The 26,692-nt window shown below is 44.1% G+C and overlaps 1 protein-coding gene across 1 annotated transcript; it reads right to left on the reverse strand.

The window, feature by feature from the left end:
* Positions 1-56: 56 nt before the first annotated feature.
* Positions 57-26,397, reverse strand: Cs (citrate synthase). The gene is made up of 11 exons (XM_070043088.1): positions 26,169-26,397; positions 12,413-12,460; positions 11,551-11,658; positions 10,566-10,631; positions 9,349-9,480; positions 8,912-9,100; positions 5,172-5,371; positions 3,927-4,056; positions 3,716-3,817; positions 2,032-2,241; positions 57-1,617 (listed from the first exon to the last, which is right to left on the reverse strand). Exons 1-11 carry the CDS (start codon positions 26,208-26,210, stop codon positions 1,447-1,449), a joined length of 1,398 nt encoding a protein of 465 aa, XP_069899189.1. The 5' UTR covers positions 26,211-26,397; the 3' UTR covers positions 57-1,446.
* Positions 26,398-26,692: the final 295 nt, after the last annotated feature.

A 26,692-nucleotide genomic window follows, 5' to 3' on the forward strand; every position in this document is an offset into this window, starting at 1 on the left:
GATTCCTTGCCTCAAAATAAAGATTCCTCCAGGACTTATTTAGTAGCAGGCTCAAGCATTGTTAATAAAAACATTTATTTTTTTTTAATTTTTATACAGAACAACCTGAAGTTTGCATCATGACTTAACAGTTACCCAGGGGTTTTACAGTGTCCATCTCAACAGCGTGGTTCTGGGGTTTAGATTCTACACAAACACAGGCAGGGGTTTTGGGAAAAGGGGGCACAGCAGGAGTGTGTCTCAATCCTTTCTCAAGGAAAAGGTAGTAGAGCATTCTGAGTCACTGAAAACCTGTGCAAATGAGGCTTCTAAAACAAACACTGTTCTGTGCGTTCTTGAGGAGGGGGCAGGAGACTGATAAATAAGGGAACAATTTCTGGTGGTAGGGAATGACATGGGGAGGTTTATTATTTTGAATGCCCCCAGCCCTTGGACTGGATATTCAAAAGGACCATCTCCAATCACTTCTCTGTTCAAAAAGAAATGCTAGAACCCTTTGACCATACCACAAAAGGGCTGGCCATCCCTGAGAGCTTCTGTTGTATGTGCCACAGCCTATTAATAAAGGACAAAAAAGGCCCCAGGAAACAGATCAGTGGGTAGTGGCTTGTATTCTGTAAAAGTAAAAAGCTTAGTTCACATTAAGTACTGATAAAGCCAAATAACTAAAAGACCACAGTTCAGACAGACCTGCTCAGGTCTCTGGTATGGACCAACAGGGAAAGACCTAGAGCATCCTCAGCTTGAGGCACGGCAGGTATAAAGAGCCTGGAAGGAGGTATTCAAGCAGTAGGAAACTGAATACTCCCAGGCCCTAATTTTAATGGGCTAATTTTAAAAAGAGATCAAATCAAACAGTGGGTGCCACTCACAACAAGTGTGATTGATGCCTTTATGGCCACCTGGTAGTATACAAAAAAATGGCCAAAACATGTCCAGCAAACCAATAGGTCTTTCTAGGTGTCTGTGTACAGGAGAGGAACATTAGGCTTGACAAAGCTGACAATTTAGCATCGATTCCTATGGAACTATAAGAAAAAATTCTGATCTGTTGGCCTAGAGGGCTGGGCAAAGAAGCAAAAGCTCCAGAGTGAATGCAGATTCTCCTAAATCTGCTTTGATTTGAGGGAAGAAGAGCCAGATTCTCATTCTGGAGTTGGTGGGTGGGTGGCCAACTCTAACCCATACCACATGCATTAGTCCTGGTCATCCTACAGTTGATGGGCAACTCATACTAGGCAGAGAAAGGGAGCTGGTTAGGGAAGAAAGGGGGGGAGGGGTCACTTTTCATCTTTTAAAGTCTTTGTTTATATTTTAACTTCAAACATATATTCAGTGCCTCAGATACAATTTAATCTTAAGTCTTTAAAGGCCCCATGAAACAAAAGTATACTTTATTTTTAAGCTTCCTCATTTTCTTGTAGTCAGCTTTCCACAACTCTAGTTTTACCCTGACTTAGAGTCCACAAACTTCATCAGACCATCTGTGCTCATGGATTTGGGCCTTTCTAGAGGGAAGCCTAGGGCTCGGCTCCAAATGAGCTGTGCCAGCACACCCAGTGCCCGTGACACCCCGAACAGGACTGTGTAGTAATTCATCTCCGTCATGCCATAGTACTGTAAGACAGAAGAGAAAAAAAGCTTTGTTAAAGGTTCAGAGGCAGAGCTAAGGATGTAGGTCAGTGGTAAAGTGCTTGGCTACCACAAACAAAGCCCCGGAGTCCAATTCCTACAGTAGAAGAAAAGGAGGTCTAGAGGAAGTGGTATGTACAAGTCCAGTGTGAAAGGACCCTTAGAGGCCCCATTTTCTCTTTTTCTCTAGGGACGTTGCCCAGTCAACCTTAAATAAAAATGACACTAAGAAAAGCACACATTGGGATTCTGAAAGAACAATCCCTGACCTCGCCATAGACAACTTTATCAAAGGACTCTATAGGAGTCCTTTACCAAAGTCCATGCTCTGTCTCAGGGAGTTGATTTTGTACACGGCAGAATAGTAGGTTGTGGTTGAAATTGGAAGGAAGGACTCACCTGAAGCAGCACGCCACTGTGAGCATCAACATTGGGCCATGGATTCTTGGCCTTGCCCTGCTCTAAGAGGATATTGGGCACAATCTTGTACAGTTGAGCAACCAGCTTAAACATGGGATCATTAGGCAGGTGTTTCAGTGCAAACTCTCGCTGACAGGAGTATCGTGGATCAGTCTTCCTTAGTACTGCATGACCATAGCCTGGCACAACCTGTAAAGGGTGAGGATAAGCAGCTGGTACTCTCAGGTAGAATTTTTTTTTCTTTTTCTGGTATTCAGGGCTCTGCATTTGTTAGGCTGGCATTCTACCACTTGAGCCATACTACCAACCTGTCTTATTACTGGTTATTTTTGGAAATGGAGTCTTTCAGACTTTTCTCCCTGAGCTGGCTTTGAACTAGGATCCTCTAGACCTCAAGTCTCCTCAGTAGCTAGAATTATAGGCATGAACCACTGGTGCAAGACTAGAATGTTTCACCCCTAAATCCTAAATGAGGGGAAAAAAATTCTTTGTCTACTTTAGGGACTACCTCCCCACCCCTCCCCCTTTTCTTTCTTTCCTTTGGTGTCTATCCTGGCCCTGAGTGCTGTCCCTGAGCCTCTGTGCTCAAGACTAATAGTCTACCACTTGAGCCACAGTGCTACTTCCAGTTTTTGAGTGGTTAATTGGAGGTTAAGTGTATCACTGAGACTTTTCTGCCTCATATGACTTCAAACAGCAGTCCTCAGATCTTAGCCTCAGATCTTAGCTAAGATTATAGGCATGAGCCACCAGCACCTGGCACCCTGAGCTTTTTTGCTCAAAACAAACACTGAACCATTTGAGCCACATCACTACTTCTGTTTTTTTTCTTAGTAGTTAACTGGAGATACTTTCCTGCCTAGGCTGGCTTCAAACTACAATCCTCAGATGTCAGCCTACTGAGTAGCTACGATTTACAGGTGTGAGCCATTGGTGCTTGATTTTGTTTTTTGCCAGTCATGGGGCTTGAACTCTAGGCCTGGGCGCTGTCCCTCAGCTCTTCAGCTCAAGGTGAGGGCTCTACCACTTGAGCTACTGCGCTACTTCTGGTTTTCTGGTGGTTTATGGGAGATAAGAGTTCCACGAACTTTCCTGCCCAGGCTGGCTTTGAACCTTGATCCTCAAATCTCAGCCTCCAGAGTAGCTAGGATTACAGGCATGTGCCACCGGAGCCTGGCTTGGCTTTTTTTTTTTTAGAGACAAGATTATGCTATGCAGCACACACTGGCCTGAAATCTAATAGCCCAGAGTAGTCTAGAACATGTGACCTGACTCTCCTGCTTCAGTTTTCTGAGTGCTGGTATTATAGGTATGTGCCATCTTGCCTGGTTCATTGTTTTTTCCTTTTTTTTTTTTTTTTTTTTTAAACTCTGGGCGGGCCTGGGCGCTGTCCCTGAGCTCTTCAGCTCAAGTTGAGTATTCTACCACTTGAGCCACAGCGCCACTTCTGGTTTTCTGGTGGTAAATTGGAGATAAGAGTCTCATGAACTTTCCTGCCTGGGCTGGCTTTGAACCGTAATCCTCAGATCTCAGCCTCCTGAGTAGCTAGGATTATAGGTGTGCGCCACCAGTGTCTGGCTGTTTTTTACTTCTTAATCATTCCAATGCAACTGCAGGATTTGGGTCTAGGCTTCTTTCATAGTTGCTAAGCATCTCTGCTTACCCGTCCTGAGTTGAGTGTGTTCCAGATGTAGTCTCGTAACTTCTCATCTGACACATCTTTGCCAACTTCCTTCTGCAACTGTGTTAGCCAGACAAGTACTTCCTATGAATAAGGTTTGGGAAGAAAAGGAGTGTCAATATAGATGCCAGGATCAGGAAGAAAGCATGTGGGCAAGAGAAACACAGATCAGGAAAGAAAAAAAGTATTATACCTGATTTGCCAATCCATGTAGAGGCCCCGCCAGCCCATTCATGGCTGCTGCAAAAGACAAGTAAGGGTCTGAAAGGGCACTGCCCACCAAATGGCTGGTATGCGCACTTACATTGCCACCCTCATGGTCACTATGTGGAAGAAAGACAAACAAAGGAAGGGAAGATTATAAAAACACAGACCATGTTTTATGGGCTTAGCCTATAGCTAGTCAATTGATACCTAAACTCCTGTAACAAGACAGCCTAATCTTATTATTAGCTTTTGTGCATTAATCCATAGACCTATAAGAGTTACTGTGTGCCAGCTCCCTAACTCTCCCCAGCTTTTTTTTCTACACCTCCAATATTTTTCTTCCAGTTTTGAGGATCAAACCCAGGGTCTTCCACATGCTAGGAAAATATTCCACCACTGAGCTAACCCCAGCCACACCTTCAGTTTTTATTTTTATTTTTTGGTCAGTCATGGGGCTTGAACTCTGGGACTGGGCGCTGTCTCTCAGCTCTCCAGCTCAAGGTGAGCACTCTTACCACTTGAGCCACAGCAACACTTCCAGTTTTCTAGTGGTTAATTGGAGATAAGAGTCTCACAGACTTTCCTGCCAGGGCTGGCTTTGAACCACAATCCTCAGATCTCAGCCTCCTGAGTAGCTAGGATTACAGGTGTGAGACATTGGAGCCCAGCACCCCTTCAGTTTTTAATAGCAACAGCCAGAAGAGGGCGCTCCTGGAAAGCTAAAGGAACATCTACTATTAACAGACAGTTCTTCTCCTCCCAAATAGAAGTATCATCTAATCTTAAAATGGTTTCAGTAATTTCCACAGGTTTTTTTTTTTTTGGTTGTTGTTGTTGTCAGTCATGGGGCTTGAAATCTTTTACTCAAGACTAGGGCTCTAGCATTTGAGCCACATCTCCACTTTTAGCTTTTTTACTAGTTAAATGGAGATAAGAGTTACAAATACTTTCCTGCCTGGGCTGGCTTTAAACTGTCATCCTCAGATCTCAGCCTCCTGAGTAGTTAGGATTACAATGAGCCACTAGTGCGCCCAGCTTCCCCCAGGTCTTTTGACCTTTCTTCCTTACCAGGCCACTTTTTTTTTTTCCTCCCTTGAATGGCCATTATGACAATATTTCTGCCTCCTTACAGCAGATCATCTCTTCCAATATAAGAACATTAAGGAGTTAAAAAAATTTTCTTTACACCAATCCAGGTACCTAGTGGCTATGGTTTCTGGATCTAGCTCACCTGTGGATGGTGAGGTACAAACGCATAAGCTCAGTAAACTGAGCATCAGTATAGCCTAACATGTTGGTGAAATTGTGGGACCAGTCCAGCTTAGAATCAATGGCCCCAATACTGCTTCCCTCCCTGTAAAGATTCCGGTAGATCTTCGCTGCAACACAGGGTAGCTTTGCGATCAGATCCATACAGTCTTCATAAATCAACTGATGACAGAAAGGAAGATGGAGAAAAAAACGGAATTATGAGCAAAGAAGAATTAGGCAGTTGATAATCTTTGTCCTACATAGATTGGGTTACATAGGTTCATGGTAGATACTGGGTAGATATTTTATATATGTTTCAAAATATGGAATAACAAAATACCATCTACTAAATAAACGATTACGACAAATACTAAATGTGCCAATATGGGGGTTGAACTGAGGGCCATGTACTCATTCTTGCTTAGCTTTTTCACTCAAGGCTGGCACTCTATCATTTGAGCCACCCCTTCACTTCCTGTTTTTTCCTGGTTAATTCTTCAACTCTTAGTACTCAGTTAAATGCCAAACTCAGGTATGAACCCTGATGTGTTTAATTGTAATCTTTACCACTATAATATGCACCATATTTTAATCTCTTTAATCTCTCCTAGTCTTGGGCTTGAACTCTGATCCCTGAGCTTTTTTGTTCAAGGCTAGCATACTACCACTTGAGCCACAGCTCCACTTCCAGCTTTTTGGTGATTAATTGGAGATAAAAGTCTCATGACTTTCCTGACTAAGCTTTCAACCATGATCCTCAGATCTCAACCTCCTAAATAGCTAGGATTACAGGTATGAGCAACTGGCACCCAGTTTAATCATTAATTTTATTTTTCATCTTCTAAAGAAAATTCACTAATTAGGCCAAGGGTCAAGCTGCACTATTCAACTATCATTGCTAAAGAAGCTTCCACTTGGCTAGGTACCAGTGGCTCATGCCTGTAATTCTAGCTACTCAGTTACTGAGATCTGAGAACTGAGTTTTGAAGCCAACCCAAGGAGACAAAGCTGAAAGACTCTTATCTCCAATGAACCAGGCAAAATGCCAGAAGTAGTGGAGTGGATCAAGTGGTAGAGTGCCAGTCTTTTTTTTTGGGGGGGGGGGGGAAGGTCGGTTGTGGGGCTTGAACTCTGGGCTTGGGTGCTGTCTCTCAGCTCAAGGGAACACTCTACCAACTTGAGCCACAGCACCACTTCCGGTTTTCTGGTAGTTAACTTGAGATAAGAGTCTCACAGACTCTCCTGCCTGGGCTGGCTTTGAACTGTGATCCTCAGATCTCAGCCTCCTGAGTAGCTAGGATTACAGCCGTGAGCTACCAGTGCCCAGCTTATAGTGCCAGTCTTAAATGGAAATGCTAAGTAAGGCCCCGAGTTCAAGCTCAGGACTGACAGAAACAGAGAGAGAGAGAGAGAGAGACAGACAGACAGAGACAGACAGAAAGACATAGAAGCTGGCTCAACTCTTGCAACTTACAAGATTATGCTATTAATGTTATTAAAAATGTTATTAAAAGCCCAGCTGAGCAGAGCATCAGTACTTATGCTTGTAATTCTAGGTACTTAATAGCTGAGAGATCTAGAATATCTCAAAGCTGGCTGGATGCCAGTCTGAGCAGAAAAGTCCATGAGACTCTCTCTAATCACTCAGCAAAAAGCGGACTGGAGACATGGCTCCAGTGGTGGCTCATTAGCCATAAATAAACAAGCTGAGACTGCAAGGTCTTTATTCAAGCCATAATATGAGTGTGAGGGAGGGAGGGAGGGAGGGAGAGAGGGAAGGAGGGAGGGAGGAAGAGAGAGAGGGAGGAAGGGAAGGAGATGAACTGATTGTGGCTATGTCTATAATTTCAGCCTTTGTAACTGAGGCAGCAAGCTCTCAAGTTCCAGGCCAAACTGGTCTACATGAGACCTTATCTCAATATAAACACAAAACAACAACAAAACAGCTGAAGCTATCATATAATTCTACTTAAATACCTCATAATTAATCTAGACAGAGAAAAGAACTCAAACAGTACGTCTGACTTTTGAGAGAGGCTAGACAACAATCCTACTCAGGAGGCTGAAATCTGAGAATCATGGTTCAAAGAGAGTCCAGACAGATAAGTCCAAGAGGTTGGCTCAAAGGAAGTCCAGACAGATAAGTTCAAGACACTATCTCAAGTAAATTAGCAAAATGCTAGATTGAAGACAGGTGGTAGTTGTGAGCAAAAAAGGGAGAACGCAAGGCTCTGAGTTGAAGCCCTAGTACTGGCACACACATTAAAAAACATAAGTATCGGGCTGGGAAGTTGGCTCAGTGGTAGAGCGCTTGCCTTGCATGCCTGAGGCCCTGGGTTCGATTCCTCAGCACCACATAAGCAAAAAGAAAAAAGCCGGAAGTGGCGCTGTGGCTCAAGTGGTAGAGCACTGGCCTTGAGCTGAAGAGCTGAGGGACAGTGCTCAGGCCCAGAGTTCAGGCCCCACAACCGGACCAAAAAAAAAAAAAAAAGTATCTAATATTTATCTATATATAAATATATATAATATATATATTAAATATAGCACCGAGTTATGAACATTGGTTACAAACACTCCAGGAAATCTGCAAAGTCCTGAAACATTTATCTCAACGCAGTTACTGACATTAAGCATGCAGCATGCTTAGATGCCTCAAAAATACCTTACAGGCATCTATTACATAATACGAAAAAGTAGTTTTTCCCTCCTTTGTGGCAGTCAAGGCAAACAGCAGCTTGATAATACCAGTGGCTCACACCTGTAATCCTAGCTTCTCAGGAGGCTGAGAGCTGAGGATCTCAATTCAAAGCCAGCCCAGGCATGAAAGTATGTGAGACTATTATTTCCAATTAACCAGCAAAAAGTTGGAAGTGGAGGTATAGTTCAAGAGGTAGAGTGCCAGCCTTGAGCAGAAGAGCTAAGGTCCAAAGTGCTCTTAAACTTATGGGCTCAAGTTGGGCAGGGAAGGCGGCTCAGTGGTAGAGTTCTTGTCTTGCATGCATGAGGCCCTGGGTTCAATTCCTCAGCATCACATAAGCCGAAAAAGCCGGAAGTGGCGCTGTGGTTCAAATGGTAGAGCACTAGCCTTGAACTAGCCTTGAACTGAAGAACTGAGGGACAGCGCCCAGGCCGAGTTCAGACCCCACAACTGACAAAACAAAACAAAACAAAACAAAAAACAAAACAAAGCAAAAACAAAAACAACTTATGGGCCCAAGTAATCTTAAGTAATGGGGACTACAAGAATGCACTACAATGCTAGTTAAACAAAATACTCTAACACAGAGTTGGCATAGGCAAGGTGTGGTGATTCATAATTATAATCCTAGCACTAGGAAAGGTGAGCCAGGCCAGACTATACAGTACAAGGTTTTCTCAAACAAAACAAAAATCACTAAAGTGTTCCCTAAAAAGGAATTCTTTCTTCCCATATGACCTATTTCCAAACAAGAAACAAACTTAATAGTTTGCTTAGCTGGCATTCCTCTTGCTTGTAAGATTTCTCAAAGTTCTCCTAATCTGGAGAAGTGGGAGAAGGAAATGAACCTCTGGAGCTAGGGTGAGCTCAACCACTGAATCCAGCTTTCTAAAATGTTACATAAGTTTCTAGAAAAACTCAAGTAATAATCTTCCTAAAAAGGCTATACTCTCTTTTCTCCCTCCACACTTAAGTCCTCTGAATCCCCATCATGAACCAATCACCCATCCCAAATTTCCTACCTCCCAGTACTTGGTTCGGTTGATACCCTCTGCATATGCCCGGGCAAAGTTACTTTCACTGTTGAGGGCTGTTATAGCTGCACTGAACTGAGACATTGGATGTAGATTGGTGGGAAAGTTGTCCAGCATAGTGACCACATGAGATGGCAAAGCTGCTCTCTTTGCCCATTCCTGTGACAGCCAAGATACCTATGGAAAAGGAGACACTGGTCAGGATACTAGCAAAGAAAAGGAGAGAAATTAAAGAGCAATGACATCTGTAAAGAAAACCTAAGAGCATGTATATAACCCAATCCACTTTAGTAGCAGTCCTCTGCCCATTCCTACCCCTCACTGTATGTTTCCATAAACCATTACCCACAGCCAGATCAGGATTAACCGTCTAAGATTAGAGAAAGGCAAAGAGGGGGACAGGAAGGGATAATGTCCTGCTGTACCTGTTGTTCTGTTGGGATCTGTCCAGTTACCAGCAGCCAAAATAAGCCTTCAGGGAGAGGTTCTTCCCCACCCTTAGCCTTAGGCAGCTTTTTCTGGCATTCAGGGATACTATGGCCTCTGAAACGAATGCCCTTCATGGGGAGAAGAGTGAGAATTACATAATACTATATAACTGACCAGTTTTACTCATAATAGACATTTTTTTATCATTATCAACATCATCATCATCATCATCATCTTTTGCCAGTCCTGGGGCTTGAACTCAGGGCCTGGGGACTGTCCCTAAATTTCTTTCTTTTTTTTTTTTTTTTGGTCGGTCGTGGGGCTTGAACTCTGGGCCTGGGTGCTGTCCCTCAGCTCTTCAGCTCAAGGCGAGTGCTCTACCACTTGAGCTACAGCGCCACTTCCGGTTTTCTGGTGGTTTATTGGAGATAGGAGTCTCACGGTCTCTCCTGCCCGGGCTGGCTTTGAACCTCGATCCTCAGATCTCAGCCTCCTGAGTAGCTAGAATTACAGGCGTGAGCCACCAGCGCTCGGCTATGTCCCTAAATTTCTTTTGCTCAAGGCTAGTACTCTACCACTTGAGCCACATTGACACTGCTGGCTTTTTCTGTTTATGTGGTACCGAAGAATCAAACCCAGGACTTCATGCAAGCTAGGCAAGCACTCTAACACTAAGCCATATTCCCTGCCCTTAACTTTCAAAGTTAAAATCTTCAAATATTTGCTTCAGCTTTTGTATTTTAATATACTAAAGTAAATTTATTCGAGTTCTGTACCTTCTATTGTATTCCAAAATGTAAAAATGCTGCTATTCTAACCTGCCCTTTTATTTTTTTGGGGGGTTGGGATCAGTAATGGGGGCTTGAACTCAGAAACTCATACTTTTCCTTTTTGATGTTTTTCTTTTTATTGTTCAGAAGCTGATGCTTTACCACTTGAGTCACATCTCTACTTCTGGCTTTTTGCTGGTTAAATGGAGGTATGACTCAGATTTGTCTGCTTGGGCTGGTTTTGAACTACAATCCTCAGATCTCAGCCTCCTGAGTAGCTAGGATTACAGGCAAAAGCCACTGGCACCAGTCTCTAACCTACACTTATACTCCTATTCTGTTAAAAAATAAAAGTGGTGCAGTGTGTTGTTCTAATCTGTACTGGTCTAATAATGAGGTTGGTAAACTCAATGATTATCAGTGATTGCCACGAGGCACCTTACCTCATCAGGATCAAGAACTGATGTTTCATATACAAGACCCTTCATGCCTCTCATGCCACCATACATCTAAAGAAAAAAAGAGGATGTGACCAGTAGACAGATGATTCATAATACAGCATGTCAGACCTTCATGGAATTTGAGAGAGGAAATTTATTTTTTGATTTACAGGGCTTCAGTTAGGGGAAAGATTTCTATGGAGTTAAATTACTGAAAATATTATTATTATTTATTATTATTATTTTGTCAGACGTGAGGCTTGAACTCTGGGCATGGGTGCTGACTCTGAGTTCTTTAACTCAAGGTGAGTGCTCTACCACTTGAGCCACAGCTCCACTTCCAGTTTTCTGGTAGTTAATTTGAGGTAAGAGTCTCACAGACTTTCCTGCCCAGGCTGGTTTTGAACCATGATCCTCAGATCTCAGCCTCCTGAGTAGTTAGGATTACAGGCGGGATTACACTGGTGCCCGGTCATAAATGAAAATTTAAAGTTGAGAAATTACTATCTTTCTTTAATGTGTGTGTCTCTAGCTTATTTTATTAATTATATTTTTTTCTCTTACCCACTTATAACTTCTCCCAACTCCCAATCAAAGTACATCATGAGATTACAGGGGAATGCAAAGGATACCAATGCTAAAAACTGCTAGCTGAGTTGACTTTCTCAAACTCTTAAAGCTGGAGAAGTTATCCTAGTGGGACCATGGTTTAATTGGATGTCTGGAAGAACAATAACTCAAAAGACTCAGTCCTGGCTATAATGATTGAAGGCTGAGAGCAGGACTAAAAACTACATTCATCCTTCCCATAGGTGAATTACATTAGGCTTGATCATTAAAGTTGCATAGACAAATCTAATCTCTAATGAACAACGTAGTCCCACCATTTCTTGGTATGGAATGGAATGTTTGAAAGCAGTCAGTGAAGAGAATAGTACTTTTGCTGAAACACATTACAGGGATACTTTTCCCAGTTAAGACCTCTTACCATGTCCACAGTAATTTGGCCCACCACTGTCTTGCCATGTTGTTGCCTGAAAGCCTTAATTCTGGCTTGTTCCTTAGGTATCATGTTAGCTAATATATCTTTCAAGTTCTAGAAAAAGAAGAAAGAATAGGTCAATTAGTAAGTTTTATGAGATTTCTTCCTGTAAAATAGGCATATATAACTGTTCTTTAGCATTTTGCTTTATCAGTAGGGAAGTCTGTTCAAATACTTTGTCTAGACAGATGAAGGTAAAAGAATTAGGAAGGGGCTGGGAAGGTGGCTCAGTGGTAGAGTACTTGCCTTGCATACCTGAGGCCCTGGGTTTTGATTCCTCAGCACCACATAAGCAAAAAGAAAAAATAAGCCGGAAGTGGCGCTGTGGCTCAGGTGGTAGAGCGCTAGCCTTGAGCTGAAGAGCTGAGGGATAGTGCCCAGGCCCAGAGCTCAGGCCCCATGACCGGACCCCCCCCAAAAAACAAAAAGAATTAGGAAGGGGTAAAGTGAAAGTAGGGCTCAAGTGTCAGAGCAAATGTTCTATATATAGAACAGAAGAATCTAATGGACGATGGAAATAGTTGCACAGTAATGTAAATGTTCTTATTGCCATTAACTATAAATAATTAAAAGCCAAGTATGTTGGTACACATCCATGATTACAAGACTCAAGTAGCTGAGACCAGCCTAGGTTATATACCAATATCCTGTCTTTAAAAAATAGTCATAATAATAGTTACAATAATGACAATAAAAGATACTTCCAGGAGACTCAGGGTAACACGTTGAATGGTTGCCAAATGCTCTGTTCCAGGGTCAGATTTTGTGTTCTGTATCAGTGATTTTGTGTTCCTTTTCCAAATCTTACCGTAGAAGCACTAGCATGCCGGGCAGCAAGAACAAGACAGGATGCATTCTGCAAAGAAATAAAAACAAATCCTTATGTAACAGACAAACAGTTTGGTGTTACCTCCAGAGACAACAGCAGGTTTAACTCTGCTTCTTCTATCCACAGCATCACTAACATCTCCTCATATCAACTGGGTTCCTGGGCAAGAGAGCTTTTACAGTAACTAGCATATGCAGATCTGGTAATTGTTCTGAGAGGAAAACAAATGAGGAAACTGAGCAATTAATGTTGCTAGTTTTTTAGCAGCACTTGAGCTCTCCAGTCTAGGAGAGCCCACCCATAGGCAGCAGACAGCCATTCACAACAGTAATCCTAGAAAAAACACAAAGAAAGAATACCAAACAAAGAAGCAACTGACAGAAGACTACTCTAAGAAAAACAATAGATAATGCCAACATTCAGGAGCCACTCAGCCTCAATTTTCCTAAAGAATGCCAAGAGTAAATAATTAACCTAGGAGCCGGGCGCTGGTGGCTCACGCCTGTAATCCTAGCTACTCAGGAGGCTGAGATCTGAGGATCGCGGTTCAAAGCCAGCCCGGGCAGGAGAGACCGTGAGACTCCTATCTCCAATAAACCACCAGAAAACCGGAAGTGGCGCTGTAGCTCAAGTGGTAGAGCGCTCGTCTTGAGCTGAAGAGCTGAGGGACAGCGCCCAGGCCCAGAGTTCAAGCCCCACGACCGACAAAAAAAAAAAAAAAAAAAAAAAAAAAAAAAAAAAAAAAAAAAAAAAAAAAAAAATAATTAACCTAGGAGGGGTGGGTGGGTGCAAGTGCATAGTGGTAACGACTTACAAAGAGGGCAAAATAAAGACATTTTCAGATTAAAAAAAACTAAGTTTATCACCTATATAACCTGTACTTCAGGAATACTCTGTGTGTGCTGGTAGTAGGACTTGAACTCAGGGTCCCATGCTATCTCAGTTTTTTCCACTCAAAGCTGGAGCTCTAAGAGATGAGAATCTCTGAGATTCTTATCTAGCCCCCAGCATTTGGCAACTACAGGAAGTTTTTGGTTTGGGTTCTTTTGTTTTCCCTTTTTTTGTTTTTTTGGTCGGTTTGAGGGGCCTGAACTCTGGGCCTGGGCGCTGTCCCTCAGCTCTTCAGCTTAAGGCTAGCACTCTACCACTTGAGCCACAGCACCACTTCCAGCTTTTTTCTTTTTGCTTATGTGGTGCTGAGGAATCAAACCCAGGGCCTCATGCATGCAAGGCAAGTGCTTTACCACTGAGTCACCTTCCCAGCCCATGGTTGTGGGTTGAACTCTATCTGGGCCTGGGCGCTGTCCCTGAGCTCTTCAGCTCAAGGCGAGCGCTCCACTGCTTGAGCCACAGCACCACTTCCTGTTTTTCTAGTGGTTTACTGGAGATAAGAGTCTCACGGACTTTCCTGCCCCGGCTGGGCTGTCTTTGAACAGTGATCCTCAAATCTCAGCCTCCTGAGTAGCTAGGATTACAGGACTGAGCCACCAGCGCCCGGCCCCCTCCCTTTTTTTACAGGAAGTTTTAAACATGTATTTCAAGCCAGGTATATTGATATATGTTTGTAATTTAGCACTTGCACCAAAGTAGAAGAACCATGTATTTCAGGCCAGCCTAGACTACATAGCGAGACTATCTCAAAAAGCCAAAATGGATATAGTTCAAGAAAATTATTTACACTTGGAAGCATGGCTCCAGTGGTTAATTTGTGTGCCTGGCAAGTTCAAACTCCAGTACCATACACACAAACACACTAAAGCTATATCCAAAAAGATGGGTCTTAGCTACTCAGGAAACTGAGATTTGAAGATCATGGTTTCAAAGTCAGTCCAAGCAAGAAAGTTGTTATTTTTAATTAATAAGCCAACAGCCCAGAAGTGAAGTTGTGGCTTAGGTGAGTGCTAGCCATGAGCAAAAAGCTCAAGGACAGGACCCAGGCCAATTTCAAGCCTCAGAAGTGCTACCTAAATAAATAAATAGTTTGCATTAGCTAGGCATTGATGATTCATGTTTATAATCATAGCTGCTATATAGGAGACTGAAATCTAGAGGACTCTAGTTTGAGGCCAACTAAGAGAGAAAAGTCCATGAGACTCCATCTCAAAAATTAACCAGCAAAAAAGCTGGGCTAGTGGCATATCTCAAATGGTAGAGTACCAGCTGAGCAAGAGGCCCTGAGTTAAAATGAAAAAACAAAAAAAACCTGCACTAATTTGAAGATAGTGAGATAGTCAAAGAAAGCCTTGTTTATCATAAAATGGAACCAGTAGCTGGGCACTGGTGGCTCATGCCTGTAGCTATTCAGGAGGCTGAGATATGAGAACTGTGGTTCGAAGCCAGCCCAGGCAGAAATGTCTGTGAGATTTTTATCTCCGATTAATCACAGAAAAAGCTGGAAGTGGAGCTATAGCTCAAGTGGTAGAGTGCTAGCCTTGAGCCCAAAAGCTCAGTGACAGTGCTCAGGTCCTCAGTTTAAGCCCTAGGACTGGCTTGCACACAAGCACGCGTACCCGTACCCATACCCATACCCATATTCACACCCACACCAACAACAAAGGATCACAGAGAATTTCAATTTAGGCTAGCCTGGTATGCACAAAGAAAACAAAAAAAGTCTTTTCCCCTCCCAGTCTTAGGCCATTGTCCCTGAGCTGCCTTTTTTTTTTTTTTTTTTGTCGGTCATGGGGCTTGAACTCTGGGCCTGGGCATTGTCCCTCAGCTCTTCAGCTCAAGGCGAGCGCTCTACCTCTTGAGCTACAGCGCCACTTCCGGTTTTCTGGTGGTTTATTGGAGATAGGAGTCTCACGGTCTTTCTTGCCCGGGCTGGCTTTGAACCGCGATCCTCAGATCTCAGCCTCCTGAGTAGCTAGGATTACAGGCGTGAGCCACCAGCGCCCAGCCCTGAGCTGCTTTTTGCTCAAGGCTAACACTCTACCACTTGAGCTACAGTGCCACTTCCAACTTTTTCTGTTTACTGTTTATGTGGTACTGACCAATCAAACCCAGGGCTTCATGCATGCTGGGCAAGCACTCTACCACTAAGCCACATTCCCAGCTCCAATAAGGCCAATTTTAGAGTTAGTCAAGTAAACTACAGGAAATTATTTTCTTTTCTTTTTTTTTTTTTTTTTGGTTCCAGTCGTGGGGCCTGAACTCTGGGCTTGGGCGCTGTCCCTCAGCTCTTCAGCTCAAGGCTAGTGCTCTACCACTTGAGCCACAGTGCCACTTCTGGCTTTTTTCTTTTTGCTTATGTGGTGCTGAGGAATCGAACCCAGGGCTTCATGCATGCAAGGCAAGCGCTCTACCACTAAGCCACCTTCCCAGCCCCGAAATTATTTTCTTGAAAGCATCTTAGAATAAAGCTGAGTTCAACAGATATTTTTTAGAAATGTGGCTCATCTGTAATCCTAACTACTCAGGAAGCTGAGATCTAAGACATAACAGTTTTAAACCAGCCTGAGAAGACAAATATGAGATTCTTAACCTGTAATTATCCAGCAAAAAGCCAGAAATGAGCTGTGGCTTAAGTAGTAGAGTGCTGACCGACCTAGTTTGGAAAAAAATTCAAGTGGGAGTTAAAGTTCCTGAGTACAAGCCCCAGTATGGTAATCAATCAATCAATCAGTCAAGAAAATAAAGAGCCAGGTGCTATTGACTCACTTGTAATCCTAGCTACTCAGGAGGCTGAGATCTGAGGATCACAATTCAAAGCCAGCCTGGGCAGAAAAGTCTCCATGAGATTTTTTATCTCCAAGTAGGTACTCAAAAACTGGAAGTGGCCAGGCACTGGTGGCTCACACCTGTAATCCTAGCTAGTCAGGAGGCTAAGGTATGAGGATCAGGGTTCAAAGCCTGCCCAGGCAGGAAAAGTTCATGAAACTTTTTTTTTTTTTGGGTCCGGTCGTGGGGCCTGAACTCTGGGCCTGGGCGCTGTTCCTCAGCTCTTCAGCTCAAGGCTAGCGCTCTACCACTTGAGCCACAGCGCCACTTCCGGCTTTTTTCTTTTTGCTTATGTGGTGCTGAGGAATCGAACCCAGGGCCTTGAGCATGCAAGGCAAGCGCTCTACCACTGAGCCACCTTCCCAGCCCTCATGAAACTTTTTATCTCCAATTAATCACCAGAAAACCAGAAGTGGAGCTGTGGCTCAAGTGGTAGAGTGCTCACCTTGAGCTGAAGAGCTCATGAACAGTGCCCAGGCCCAGAGTTCAAGCCCCACAAACAACAACAACAAAACAAAACAAAACAAAAAACAAAATTGGAAGTGGAGCTGTGTCTCAAGGTGGCAGAGCAAAAGAGCTCAGGGACAGCATCCAGGCCCTGAGTTCAAGCCCATTACCTGAATTAATTAAAATAATAAAGGATTCTCATCCATGAGGACCCACTGGCCACCAAAGAAAGCTCTGACTGTCTTTGTTTAGTATATTCAGTTCATATTCACTGATGGGACAAGCAGATTATAAACCTGAGTCAGCCTTGAACTTCCACCTCCCACCCTTATCCTGGAGGTGTGGCAGTTTGGAGTTTGGCTTCTGATTTCATACCACGTGTAGCTTACTGAGACAGCAGCTGTCAGGTGAGTCAGGCAGTCATTGCATTAGATAAGCTCCTTCATGAAAGATGGTGAGCACTGATTCTAAACACTAGGGCCTGGCTTGCAGGAGCTGCCAGGATTCTTTCTCAACAGTATTGGAGTGGGAAGCTTTTTCAAACTTCATATGCTATCACCACCCAAAAGAACACCTGTAACGAGTTTGTTATCATTTGTCTTATTTGTTTGAAACAAGTCTCTCTAGGTAGGCCAGGCTGGCCTGGGACCCTCTCTCTCTACCCTTTAAAAGCACAGACCACCTTGCCCAGTGAAGTTTTCTCTTAGTGACACAGTGGGCTAGAGATCTCAAATGTGCTGAGATAGAAAAATATATATGAAAGAGAAAGTGTCTTTTAAAGGGCCAAGAAAGAAAAAGACTAGTTTTTTGGAAATTCTGCCAAAGACTTGCCTATAGTATTATAGTTCTTAAGACTATTCCTGAAAAAGGACATTGCACAAATCAGTTATCAAGTATGAACTTCTCCTTCTCCAAATTCTGGGATCTTATCTGGATAACCACCTACTTAATAACATGGTTATTTTCCTGTTACTCCTCAAGTCTGGTCCACATGAAGGCTCCTTCTACTACAGGGGAAAAGATAACTTTCTCTTTTTTTTGGTCAGTCGTGGGGCTTGAACTCTTGGCTTGGACATTGTCCCTGCGCTCTTCAGTTCAAGGGGAGTGCTCTATGACTTGAGCCACAGTGCTACTTCCAGTTTTCTAGTGGTTTATTGGAGATAAAGAGTCTCCCAGACTTTCCTGCCCGGACTGGCTTTGAACCTCGATCCTCAGATCTCAGGCTCCTGAGTAGCTAGGATTACAGGCATGAGCCACCAGTGCCCAACTCTTTTTTTTTTTTTTTTAAGCTGGTCCTGGGACTTGAACTCTGGGCCTGGGCTTGTCCCTGAGCTTTTTTTGTGCTCAAGGTGAGCCCTCTACCACTTGAGCCACAGCACCCTTCCTGCTTTTTCTGAGTAGTTCATTGGAGATAGAGTCTCAGAGACTTTCCTGCCCAGCCTGGCTTTGAACCACAATCCTCATATCTCAGCCTCCTAAGTAGCTAGGATTATAGCACCAGGCAAGATAAGTTTTCTTTGAGTCTCCATCAAAGGCATATCAGAAGCTCCAACATTAAAAACATGAGAGATGATCTTAGTACTAACAGGACTACTGTGCTCATCAACAAAAGAGCTTGCCAAGCCAGAACAAGTAGATGGAACAAAAGTACTTTCCAAGCTGGGTGCTGGTAATATATCTCATTTTTTCCAAATAACTGGTATGGAAAATCTTGTGTTACAGAGGCTTCTAATGTAAAACAAAACAACTTAAGAAAAAAATAAGGGGCTGGGAAGTTGGCTCAGTGGTAGCCTGAAGCCCTGGGTTCGATTCCTCAGCACCACATAAGCAAAAAGAAAAAAGCCGGAAGTAGCGCTGTGGCTCAAATGGTAGAGCGCTAGCCCTGAGCTGAAGAGTTGAGGGGCAGTGCTCAGGCCCAGAGTTCAGGCCCTACAACCGGACCAAAAAAATAAAAAATAAAACAAAACATAAATTCCCCAAACTTAACCTAGGACAAAGGTTCCTTTCTCCTCAGAACCAGGTCAGAGAACTAAAGCCATTTAATGTCTGCTTTTCACAATGGTTGTACTACAATGTTTAGTCAGGTCACTTACTGTCCTATGCAAAGTTTTCTTCAAATCTCCTATTTTGACTTAATATCCACAGAAATTTTCTTAATAATTCCACCTATTATTTTCAAAGTATCTTGCCTAAGGATTCACTAATTATTCAGAAAAATACAAGAAACACCAATCAAGCCTCAAAACTGAAAAAAAAGCAGAATCATAAATTTTCATTTCATTAGAATCTTTTGTTCTTTAATATTTATTGAACATCAAATTATATAAATTATATGTATGCTTAGGATATAGTAGTGAATAAAATTTACAGGATCTGCCACTTGAATTATCTCAGCAATCATAAATCATTTTCTCATTTATACTAGGAGACCTAACAAGTTTTGTCTAATACATTGTTTCAAGAATGTACAAGAGGGCTGGGATGTCGCTCAGTGGCAAAGCGCTTGCCTAGCAAGTGCAATGTCCTGCGTTCGATCCCCTGTACCAAAAAAGAAAAGACAAAAAAAAAAAAAATACAGTTAAGAATGTACAAGAGGAGCCGGGCGCTGGTGGCTCACGCCTGTAATCCTAGCTACTCAGGAGGCTGAGATCTGAGGATCGCGGTTCAAAGCCAGCCCGGGCAGGAGAGACCGTGAGACTCCTATCTCCAATAAACCACCAGAAAACCGGAAGTGGTGCTGTAGCTCAAGTGGTAGAGCGCTTGCCTTGAGCTGAAGAGCTGAGGGACAGCACCCAGGCCCAGAGTTCAAGCCCCACGACCGACAAAAAAAAAAACAAAAAAACAAGAATGTACAAGAGGGCTGGGAAGGTGGCTCAGTGGTAGAGCACTTGCCTTGCATGCATGAGGCCCTGGGTTTGATTCCTCAGCACCACATAAGCAGAAAAAAAGCCGGAAGTGGTGCTGTGGCTCAAGTGGTAGAGCGCTAGCCTTGAGCTGAAGAGCTGAGGAACAGTGCCCAGGCCCAGAGTTCAGGCCCCATGACCGACCACAAAAAAAAAAAAAAAAAAAAAAAGAATGTACAAGAAATTAAGGTATTTGAGGGGGAAAAAAAAGTCCATGAAGAAAAAAGTAGAGAAAACAACTTAAACCAGGTGCAGGTGGTCTGTTCCTATAATCCTACCTACTTAGAAAGCTGAGATCTGAGAATTACATTTGAAGCCCTGTAGGGCAGAAAGGTCCATGAGACTCACATTTCCAATTAACCACTAAAAAGCTGAAAGTAAAGCTGTGACAAGTGGTAGAGTACTAGTGTTGGGGGAGGGGGGTGGGGGGAGAAGCTTTGGGACAGCACCTAGACCCTTAGTTCAAGCTCCAGATTGGCACATAGCCCTGCCACCCACCCACCTCCCCAAAAAAGCTTAAAGCACTCTACTAATTAGAACAGCTTCGTTTTGTGTTGATGCAATCAGACCCGGGGCCTTGCTACATGCAAGGCAACCGTTCTACCACTGAGCTACATTCCCAGTTTTTTATTTTTATTTACTGTTGGTTGTGGGGCTTGAACTCAGTCTCTGGGTGCTGTCCCTGAGCTCTTTTTGTTCAAGGCTAGTGCTCTACCACTTGAGCCACAGCTTCGCTTCCAGTTTTCTGGTGGTGAACTGGAGATAAGTCTCATGGATTTTCCTGCATGTTAGCTTCAAACTGTGATCCTCAGATCTCAGCCTCCTCAGCCACCAGCACCTGGCTTCAGCCTTTGATTTTTGAGATAGATTCTACACATGTAGTCTAAACTGGCCTTAACTCATGATCTTCCTACCTCAGCTTTCCAAGTATGCCACCATATCCAATAGAACAATTCTCAAGTCTATTTTATTTTTGTACAGGTCCTGAAGATGAACTCAGGGCCTGGGCATTATCTCTGAGCTTCTGTGGTCAAGGCTAACACTATACCACTTGAACCATAACTCAATGAAGACAATTTTTTTTTGTTTGTACTGAGGCGTTAAGTCTTGCCAGGCTGTCACTTGAACCATACCACTTGAACCATACCTCCAGCACTGTTTTTTGCTGGTTACTTCTGAGATAGGGTCTTAGGAACTTTTCTGCCTAGGCTGGCCTCAAACTTCAATCCTTTTTGCCTTCATCCTTAAGTAGCTAGGATTATAGGCATGGATTTAAAGTAAAAAAAAAAGGGGGGGGGGAGCAAGGGGAGGGAGATTGGAAGGGATAGGAAGGGGAAACAAAGGAGGAGGCAACAATGCTTGATAAAGAAGGAGTGCTGGGAAGGTAGTTCAGTGATAGAGTGCTTGCCTTGCATGCAGGAGGCCCTGGCTGGATTTCTCAGCACCACATAAGCAGAAAAAGTCAGAAGTGGTGCTGTGGCTCAAGTGGTAGAGTGCTGGCCTTGAGCTGAAGAGCTGAGGGACAGCGCTCAGGCTGAGTTCAGGCCCCACAACCAACAAAAAAACAAAAACAACGAATTGTACTGGGAATTGAACCAAGGGCTTTAAGTACACCAAGCACATACTTTATCAATTGAACTACATCTCCAACCATTTTTTTTTTCTTTTTTTTGCTGGTATCAATTGAACTATATCTCCAACCATTTTTTTTTTCTTTCTTTTGCTGGTTCTGGGGCTTGAACTCAGGGATTAGCAATTTCATTTGGCTTGCTTGTTCCAAACTGGTGCTTTACTACTTGAACCACATCTCTAGCTTGGCTTTTTTGGGGGGAGGCGAGAGGGAAAGGGATAATGAGACTTGAACTCAAGAGCCTGGGTGCTGTCCTTTAGCTTTTTCATTCAAGGCTGGCATTCTACCACTAAGCCACTCCTCTATTTACAGTTTTTTGGTGGTTAACTGGAGATAAGAGTGCAAGGACTTGGGGGGGTGGGAAGGTGGCTCAGTGGTACAGCGCTTGCCTTGCATGCCTGAGGCCCTGGGTTCAATTCCTCAGTACCACATAAGCAAAAAGAAAAAAGCCGGAAGTGGTGCTGTGGCTCAAGTGGTAGATCGCTAGCCTTGAGCTGAAGAGCTGAGGGACAGCGCCCAGGCCCAGAGTTGCAAGGACTTTCCTGCTTACTCTAGGTTTGAACAGTGATCCTTGGATCTCAGCCTCAGGAGGATTATGAGTAGCTGTGATAGTGAGTGTGAGCCAGCAGCATCTGGCTCAGCCTGGTATTTTTGCTGGTTAATCAGAGATGAAGTCTCAAGGACTTTTTTTTTTTTTTTTTTTGCTTGAACTAGCTTCAAACCAGGATCCTCCAACCTTAGCCTTCTGAGTAGCTAGAATTACAGGCATGAACAGTCAATTTTCAAAATAATCACCACCAACAAAAAAATCCAAGCCCCCAAATTTCCTATATTACATGCAACAAAGGCATAAATGGTCAACTGAAGCACATAAAAAAATAAATAAATAAACACATGTTTCCAGATCCTATCTTATACTTCTGCTGAATCAAAAACTGAAGGTACCTGCAAGATAAAGAAGCATCCCAGATGAAAAAGCCCACTGTGAGTTTACAGACTATTAAAATGGCCTCACATTCAAAGAACACAGAATTTAAGGCACTTGGACACTTGGAAGGAATGAAAAGTAAACACTAATGAAGATATATTGCGAAAGTTGCCTCACTACTGTTTTAAACTACATGTCCTACTCTTTTGGAGACTGAACTTGGCCTTGCATTTGCTAGATAAGCACTCTGAGTTTTGCCATAATTACCTCCTTGCTCCTTCCTTTCCTTTTCCCTTCTCTCTTTCCTTCCCCTCCTCCCTCTCTTCCTTCCTTTGTGCCAGTCCTAGGACTTGAACTTGGAGTCTGAATATTGTCCCTGAGCTTTTTTGCTCAAGGCTAGCACTCTACCACCTGAGCCACAGCTCCACTTCTGGCTAGTTAGGTGGTTAATTGAAGATTAAGAGTTTCTGACTTTCTTGCCAGGTTGGCTTAGATTCTCAGATCTTCAGATTTCAACCTCCTGAGTGGCTAGGATTACAGGCACGAGTGATGTAATCCTACAGGTGCCATAGGTGCACAGCAATGCCAAAGCCTTTTAAATTTTATCTTTGTTTTCCAAATAGGGCCAGTCTTGCCCAGACTGGCTCCAAACTCAATTCTCCTGTCTCTAGCTTCAGAATAGCTGAGATTACAGGGCTTGCCCCACCATGCCTGGTGCCTACTTAACTCTTAAGGAATTTGTGTGGTCTTATTAAGATCTACCAAGTCTAGATTCCTATGTGCTGCATATATGGGTTTCTAGGAATCAGGAATGACAACATTCCCTTTTCTACCTGCTTCACTGCCCCCATTCTGTCTTTATTGTGTCCTTATGCCCATGTGTTCATTTACCTGCTACCAACCTAAAGGCCACTAGGCAGAATAAATGTAATCATGCAACAACTAGTACTCCAAAGGCTCCCCTGCACTGCTCATCTTTAGTTTAGTGCCAAGAATAATAGGCCAATATCAAGCTGAATGCGCTGTGATCTGAGCTCTTGTCTGAGTTTTGGGTACTAAGCCTAAGTACTTGATAAGACAAAACAGACTCAGTCTTGTTTAAACCAGTTTCAGAATAGGGCTTGGAGGAGATATGTAGTGCTGTTAAGTTTGCTGTGAAGAAATTGTGGTGTTTATTTAAGGGCCTTGAAAAAATATAGAAAATTTGGAAATGTCTTTGGATTGATTTTCTGAAAATTTCAAACATCTTAGTTTGGAAGAACAATTGTTGGTGGTACAAAAATAACTCCCTTTAGAATGGTCATAGTAGTTAATGCCTGTAATCCCCATTTGGTAGGATGACACAGGAATATCAAGAGTTCTAGGCCAGCCTGGGCTACATATTGAGATCCTGATTCAAAAAAAAAAAAAAATCTAACAATGACAATCAGAATGTCAGGGAACAGTAAGTACTTTTCGGTCAGAAGACTACTTTGCCTCTTTTTGTATTTCTCTCTCCCTCCCCCCACCCCTCTCATTGGCCATGGAGCTTGAACACAGGGCCTGGGCCCTGTCCCTAAACTTCCTTCCTTCCTTTCTTTTTTTTTTTTTTGTAGGTCATGGGGCCTGAACTCTGGGCCTGGGCACTGTCCCTCAGCTCTTCAGGTTAAGGCTAATGCTCTACCCCTTGAGCCACAACGCCACTTCTAGCCTTTTCTGCTTAAGTGGTAATAAGGAATCGAACCCAGGGCATCATGCATGCAAGGCAAGCATTCTACCACTGAGCCACATTCCCAGCCCTTCGTGAACTTTTTCACTCAAGGCTAGAGCCTTGAGCCATAGCTCTACTTCCAGTTTTCTGGTAATTAGTTGGAGATAAGAGTCTCACGAGGGCTGGGATGTGGCAAAGCGCTTGCCTAGCAAGTACAACATCCTGGCTTCGATCCCCAGTACCAAAAAGAAAAAGACAAAAACAAAAAAGAGTCTCAAGGACTTTCCTGCCCAGGCTGGCTTTGAACCACAATCTTCAGATCTCAGCCTCCAGAGTAGCTACAATTACAGGTGTTAGCCAACAGCACCAACCTACTTTGCCTCTTCATAAAGCTTATTATCTTCATATCAAAAGTAAAAAAAAAATCTATTAGCAAATACAACTACCAATTAAGCTGCAGGCTCATCTAGACAGCTCAGTGGGGTGAGACCAATACTTATCGCTGATTTTCAGTTCCTGGCCATACTGCTTAGTTCTCAGGAAACACCAAGCCCTGAGTTTGTTGGAGTTTTCCAGTTCCAAGGGTCAAAAGCTTTCTAATGGCTTTTGATAGTTTTCTAGAATCTTCTAAGGTGAAAGTAAAATGATAACTGTTATCCCAAATAGTAGTCATGTTATCCCAAAAAGTACCCTAAGATCCCCTAGGGACTTATGAGATAAATCTAAAGGCTTTTTCAATTTCATTTGTGGGATTAGTCTATCTGGCCAGGGTTAGTAGCTCTGGAATGAGCTAATTATAGTGTCCCCTATTCCGCCAAACACTGTCTAGAACTTTGCTTCATTTCCCAAGAGGTTTCCTTACCCTGTTCCCTGGCAGCAGGAGTAGCACCAGCCAACTAAGTCAAGTATCTCCCAAATGATCAATCTCTACCTTGTTGCTGGGTGTTTGGAAAAACCTTAAGTTAAAACCTACAGGTTTGCTGGGCCCCAGTGGCTCACACCCGCCTCCTAGCTACTCAGGAGACTGAGATATGAGGATCACGGTTCAAAGCCAGCCCAGGCAGGAAAGTCTGTGAGACTCTTATCTCCAATAAACCACCAGAAAACCGGAAGTGGCCCTGTGGCTCAAGTGGTAGAGCAGTAGCCTTGAGCTGAAGAGCTCAGGGACAGCATTCAGGTCCACAGTTCAAGCCCCTCCACCGACAAAAAAAAAAACCACAAAAAACTACAGGTTTCACTTCACCTCTTGCCAATCAGAGCAAACAAAAACCATTCTAATGTTTTCCTTATCCCTTAGGGTATCCCAGCTTCCAACTGTCTGCAGAAATGAAAATGTAAGTAATTTGAAGTCAAGGTCACTTGTGGGACTGTCCCGCTCAGATTAGAGGGCCAGGACTTCTTCAGCACAGCGGTTTCTCTGTTTAAAGAGCCAAGTTATCCAAAGCCAAACATACTGGCAATTTGAAGTTGGAGGCATCATTAGCTGAAACGATATATCTAGGATCTTAAAGAAATACATGTCAAGTAACGGGCCCCAAAGCATTCTTGGGAGACACATGAGAGAGGAAAATTAACAGCAAAACCTAGGCAAGCCAAGTAGTAAGATTGGCCATGTGACCTTGGCTTTATTACCTCCTCACTTACTGGTCGGCCTGCAGTTTGGTGGAACCACCTTTCAGGTTCTTTCTCCAATCACACGCGATAATCACGCAGAAAGTGTCACGGAAATGCCTCACCCTACTCAAGCTCCTCCTATATAAAGTGTAAGAGTTCCCAAGGACAAAAGAGGAGTTGGGCGTCCCACTTCTTTACGAGAAACTGCAATGGCTTGATACGGGTCACTCAAGGTTCCAGTAATTAGGCTGGAGAAGTGGAAACGGGTAGTTCAGGAACTGACAAAAGCCTTCCCTACAAAGCACGGCCAAAATTGGCCACCGTTCCAGCTCAAGCCCAGTGACAGAGTGAGCACATCTGCTCAATCCATCCCTCGCCCCTCCCCCAAACAGTTCTTCCCCACCCCCCACCCCCCACCCCCGCCCCAACTCCACCGGAACGACTCCTTCGGTTCTCTACCAGCCATTCCCGACCTGGCTCCGGCGTCCCGAGACACGCATTCCCGCCCCGCTCCCGCCGCAGACCAGGATGCTGACAGGAGGGTCGCCTCCCACCCCCACCACGCCCCGCCCCAGACTGCAGCGGCCTGCTGCAGTTCACTTCACTCCCGGGAGCCAGCTGCTCAGAGCAGCGCAGCGCAGCACATGGGCCTGGGGAGCTCGGGCTGGCGGCCGACCAGGCGCAGGGCCCCTTTAAGGCGCACAGGGATGCGCTCCGGTGTGGGAGGGAGACCCGGACGCCGAGGGCCTCCGGTCGCTACGGCCCCACCCCAGGACGCCGCGCTCCGTCCTCTCGTGGCTCACCTTGGCTCCCAACAGCCGGGCTGCCGCAGTGAGTAAAGCCATGACGGGCCAATTCTGGGTTCTGGTGGGAAGGGAAGGAAGGGAGAGAGCTGCGGCAGGAATGGAGCCGCAGCCGCTGCACCAGACACCGCGCCAACCCGTGGACAAGGTTGAAAGGAGGCGACCGGGGGGACGGGTAGACAAACCGACGACGGCGCCCGGCCCGGGGTCCTCAGCGAGGGCCCGCCCCTAGATTGAGACCCACCCCTCCCCTCTCAGGGGATTCACCTCTGGCTCGGTCATTGGTCCATTACGGAAGAGGGGCGGGACCTAAGCCGTTGACAGCTGTTTCGGCCCGGGTGATTGGACTATAGGGATTAGGCTAATTAACGGTAGAATGGGCGGGGGAGAAATTGAAGGTGTCTAACGATATGCCTGAGAACTCAGTTAACTTCATTCTTTTCCTTTTACCCTTAACATGTTTGGGGTTAATTCTCCAGAGAATACTAAAGACAAAGCTCCAGAACTCGACTTTTGAAGGTCAA

This window comes from Dipodomys merriami, unplaced genomic scaffold (assembly GCF_024711535.1).
Source record: "Dipodomys merriami isolate MVZ:Mamm:240054 unplaced genomic scaffold, mDipMer1.0.p SCAF_10, whole genome shotgun sequence".
Classification (NCBI taxonomy): domain Eukaryota; kingdom Metazoa; phylum Chordata; class Mammalia; order Rodentia; family Heteromyidae; genus Dipodomys; species Dipodomys merriami.

Bases quoted from the DNA above. Each gene is read 5' to 3' on its own strand.
- Cs (XM_070043088.1), bottom strand. From the start codon at position 26,210: ATGGCTTTACTCACTGCGGCAGCCCGGCTGTTGGGAGCCAAG. The intron at 12,461-26,168 runs GTGAGCCACGAG...ATTTCTTTGCAG, and splicing joins CCCGGCTGTTGGGAGCCAAG to AATGCATCCTGTCTTGTTCT. The intron at 4,057-5,171 runs GTGAGCTAGATC...TCTTCCACATAG, and splicing joins TTGTACCTCACCATCCACAG to TGACCATGAGGGTGGCAATG.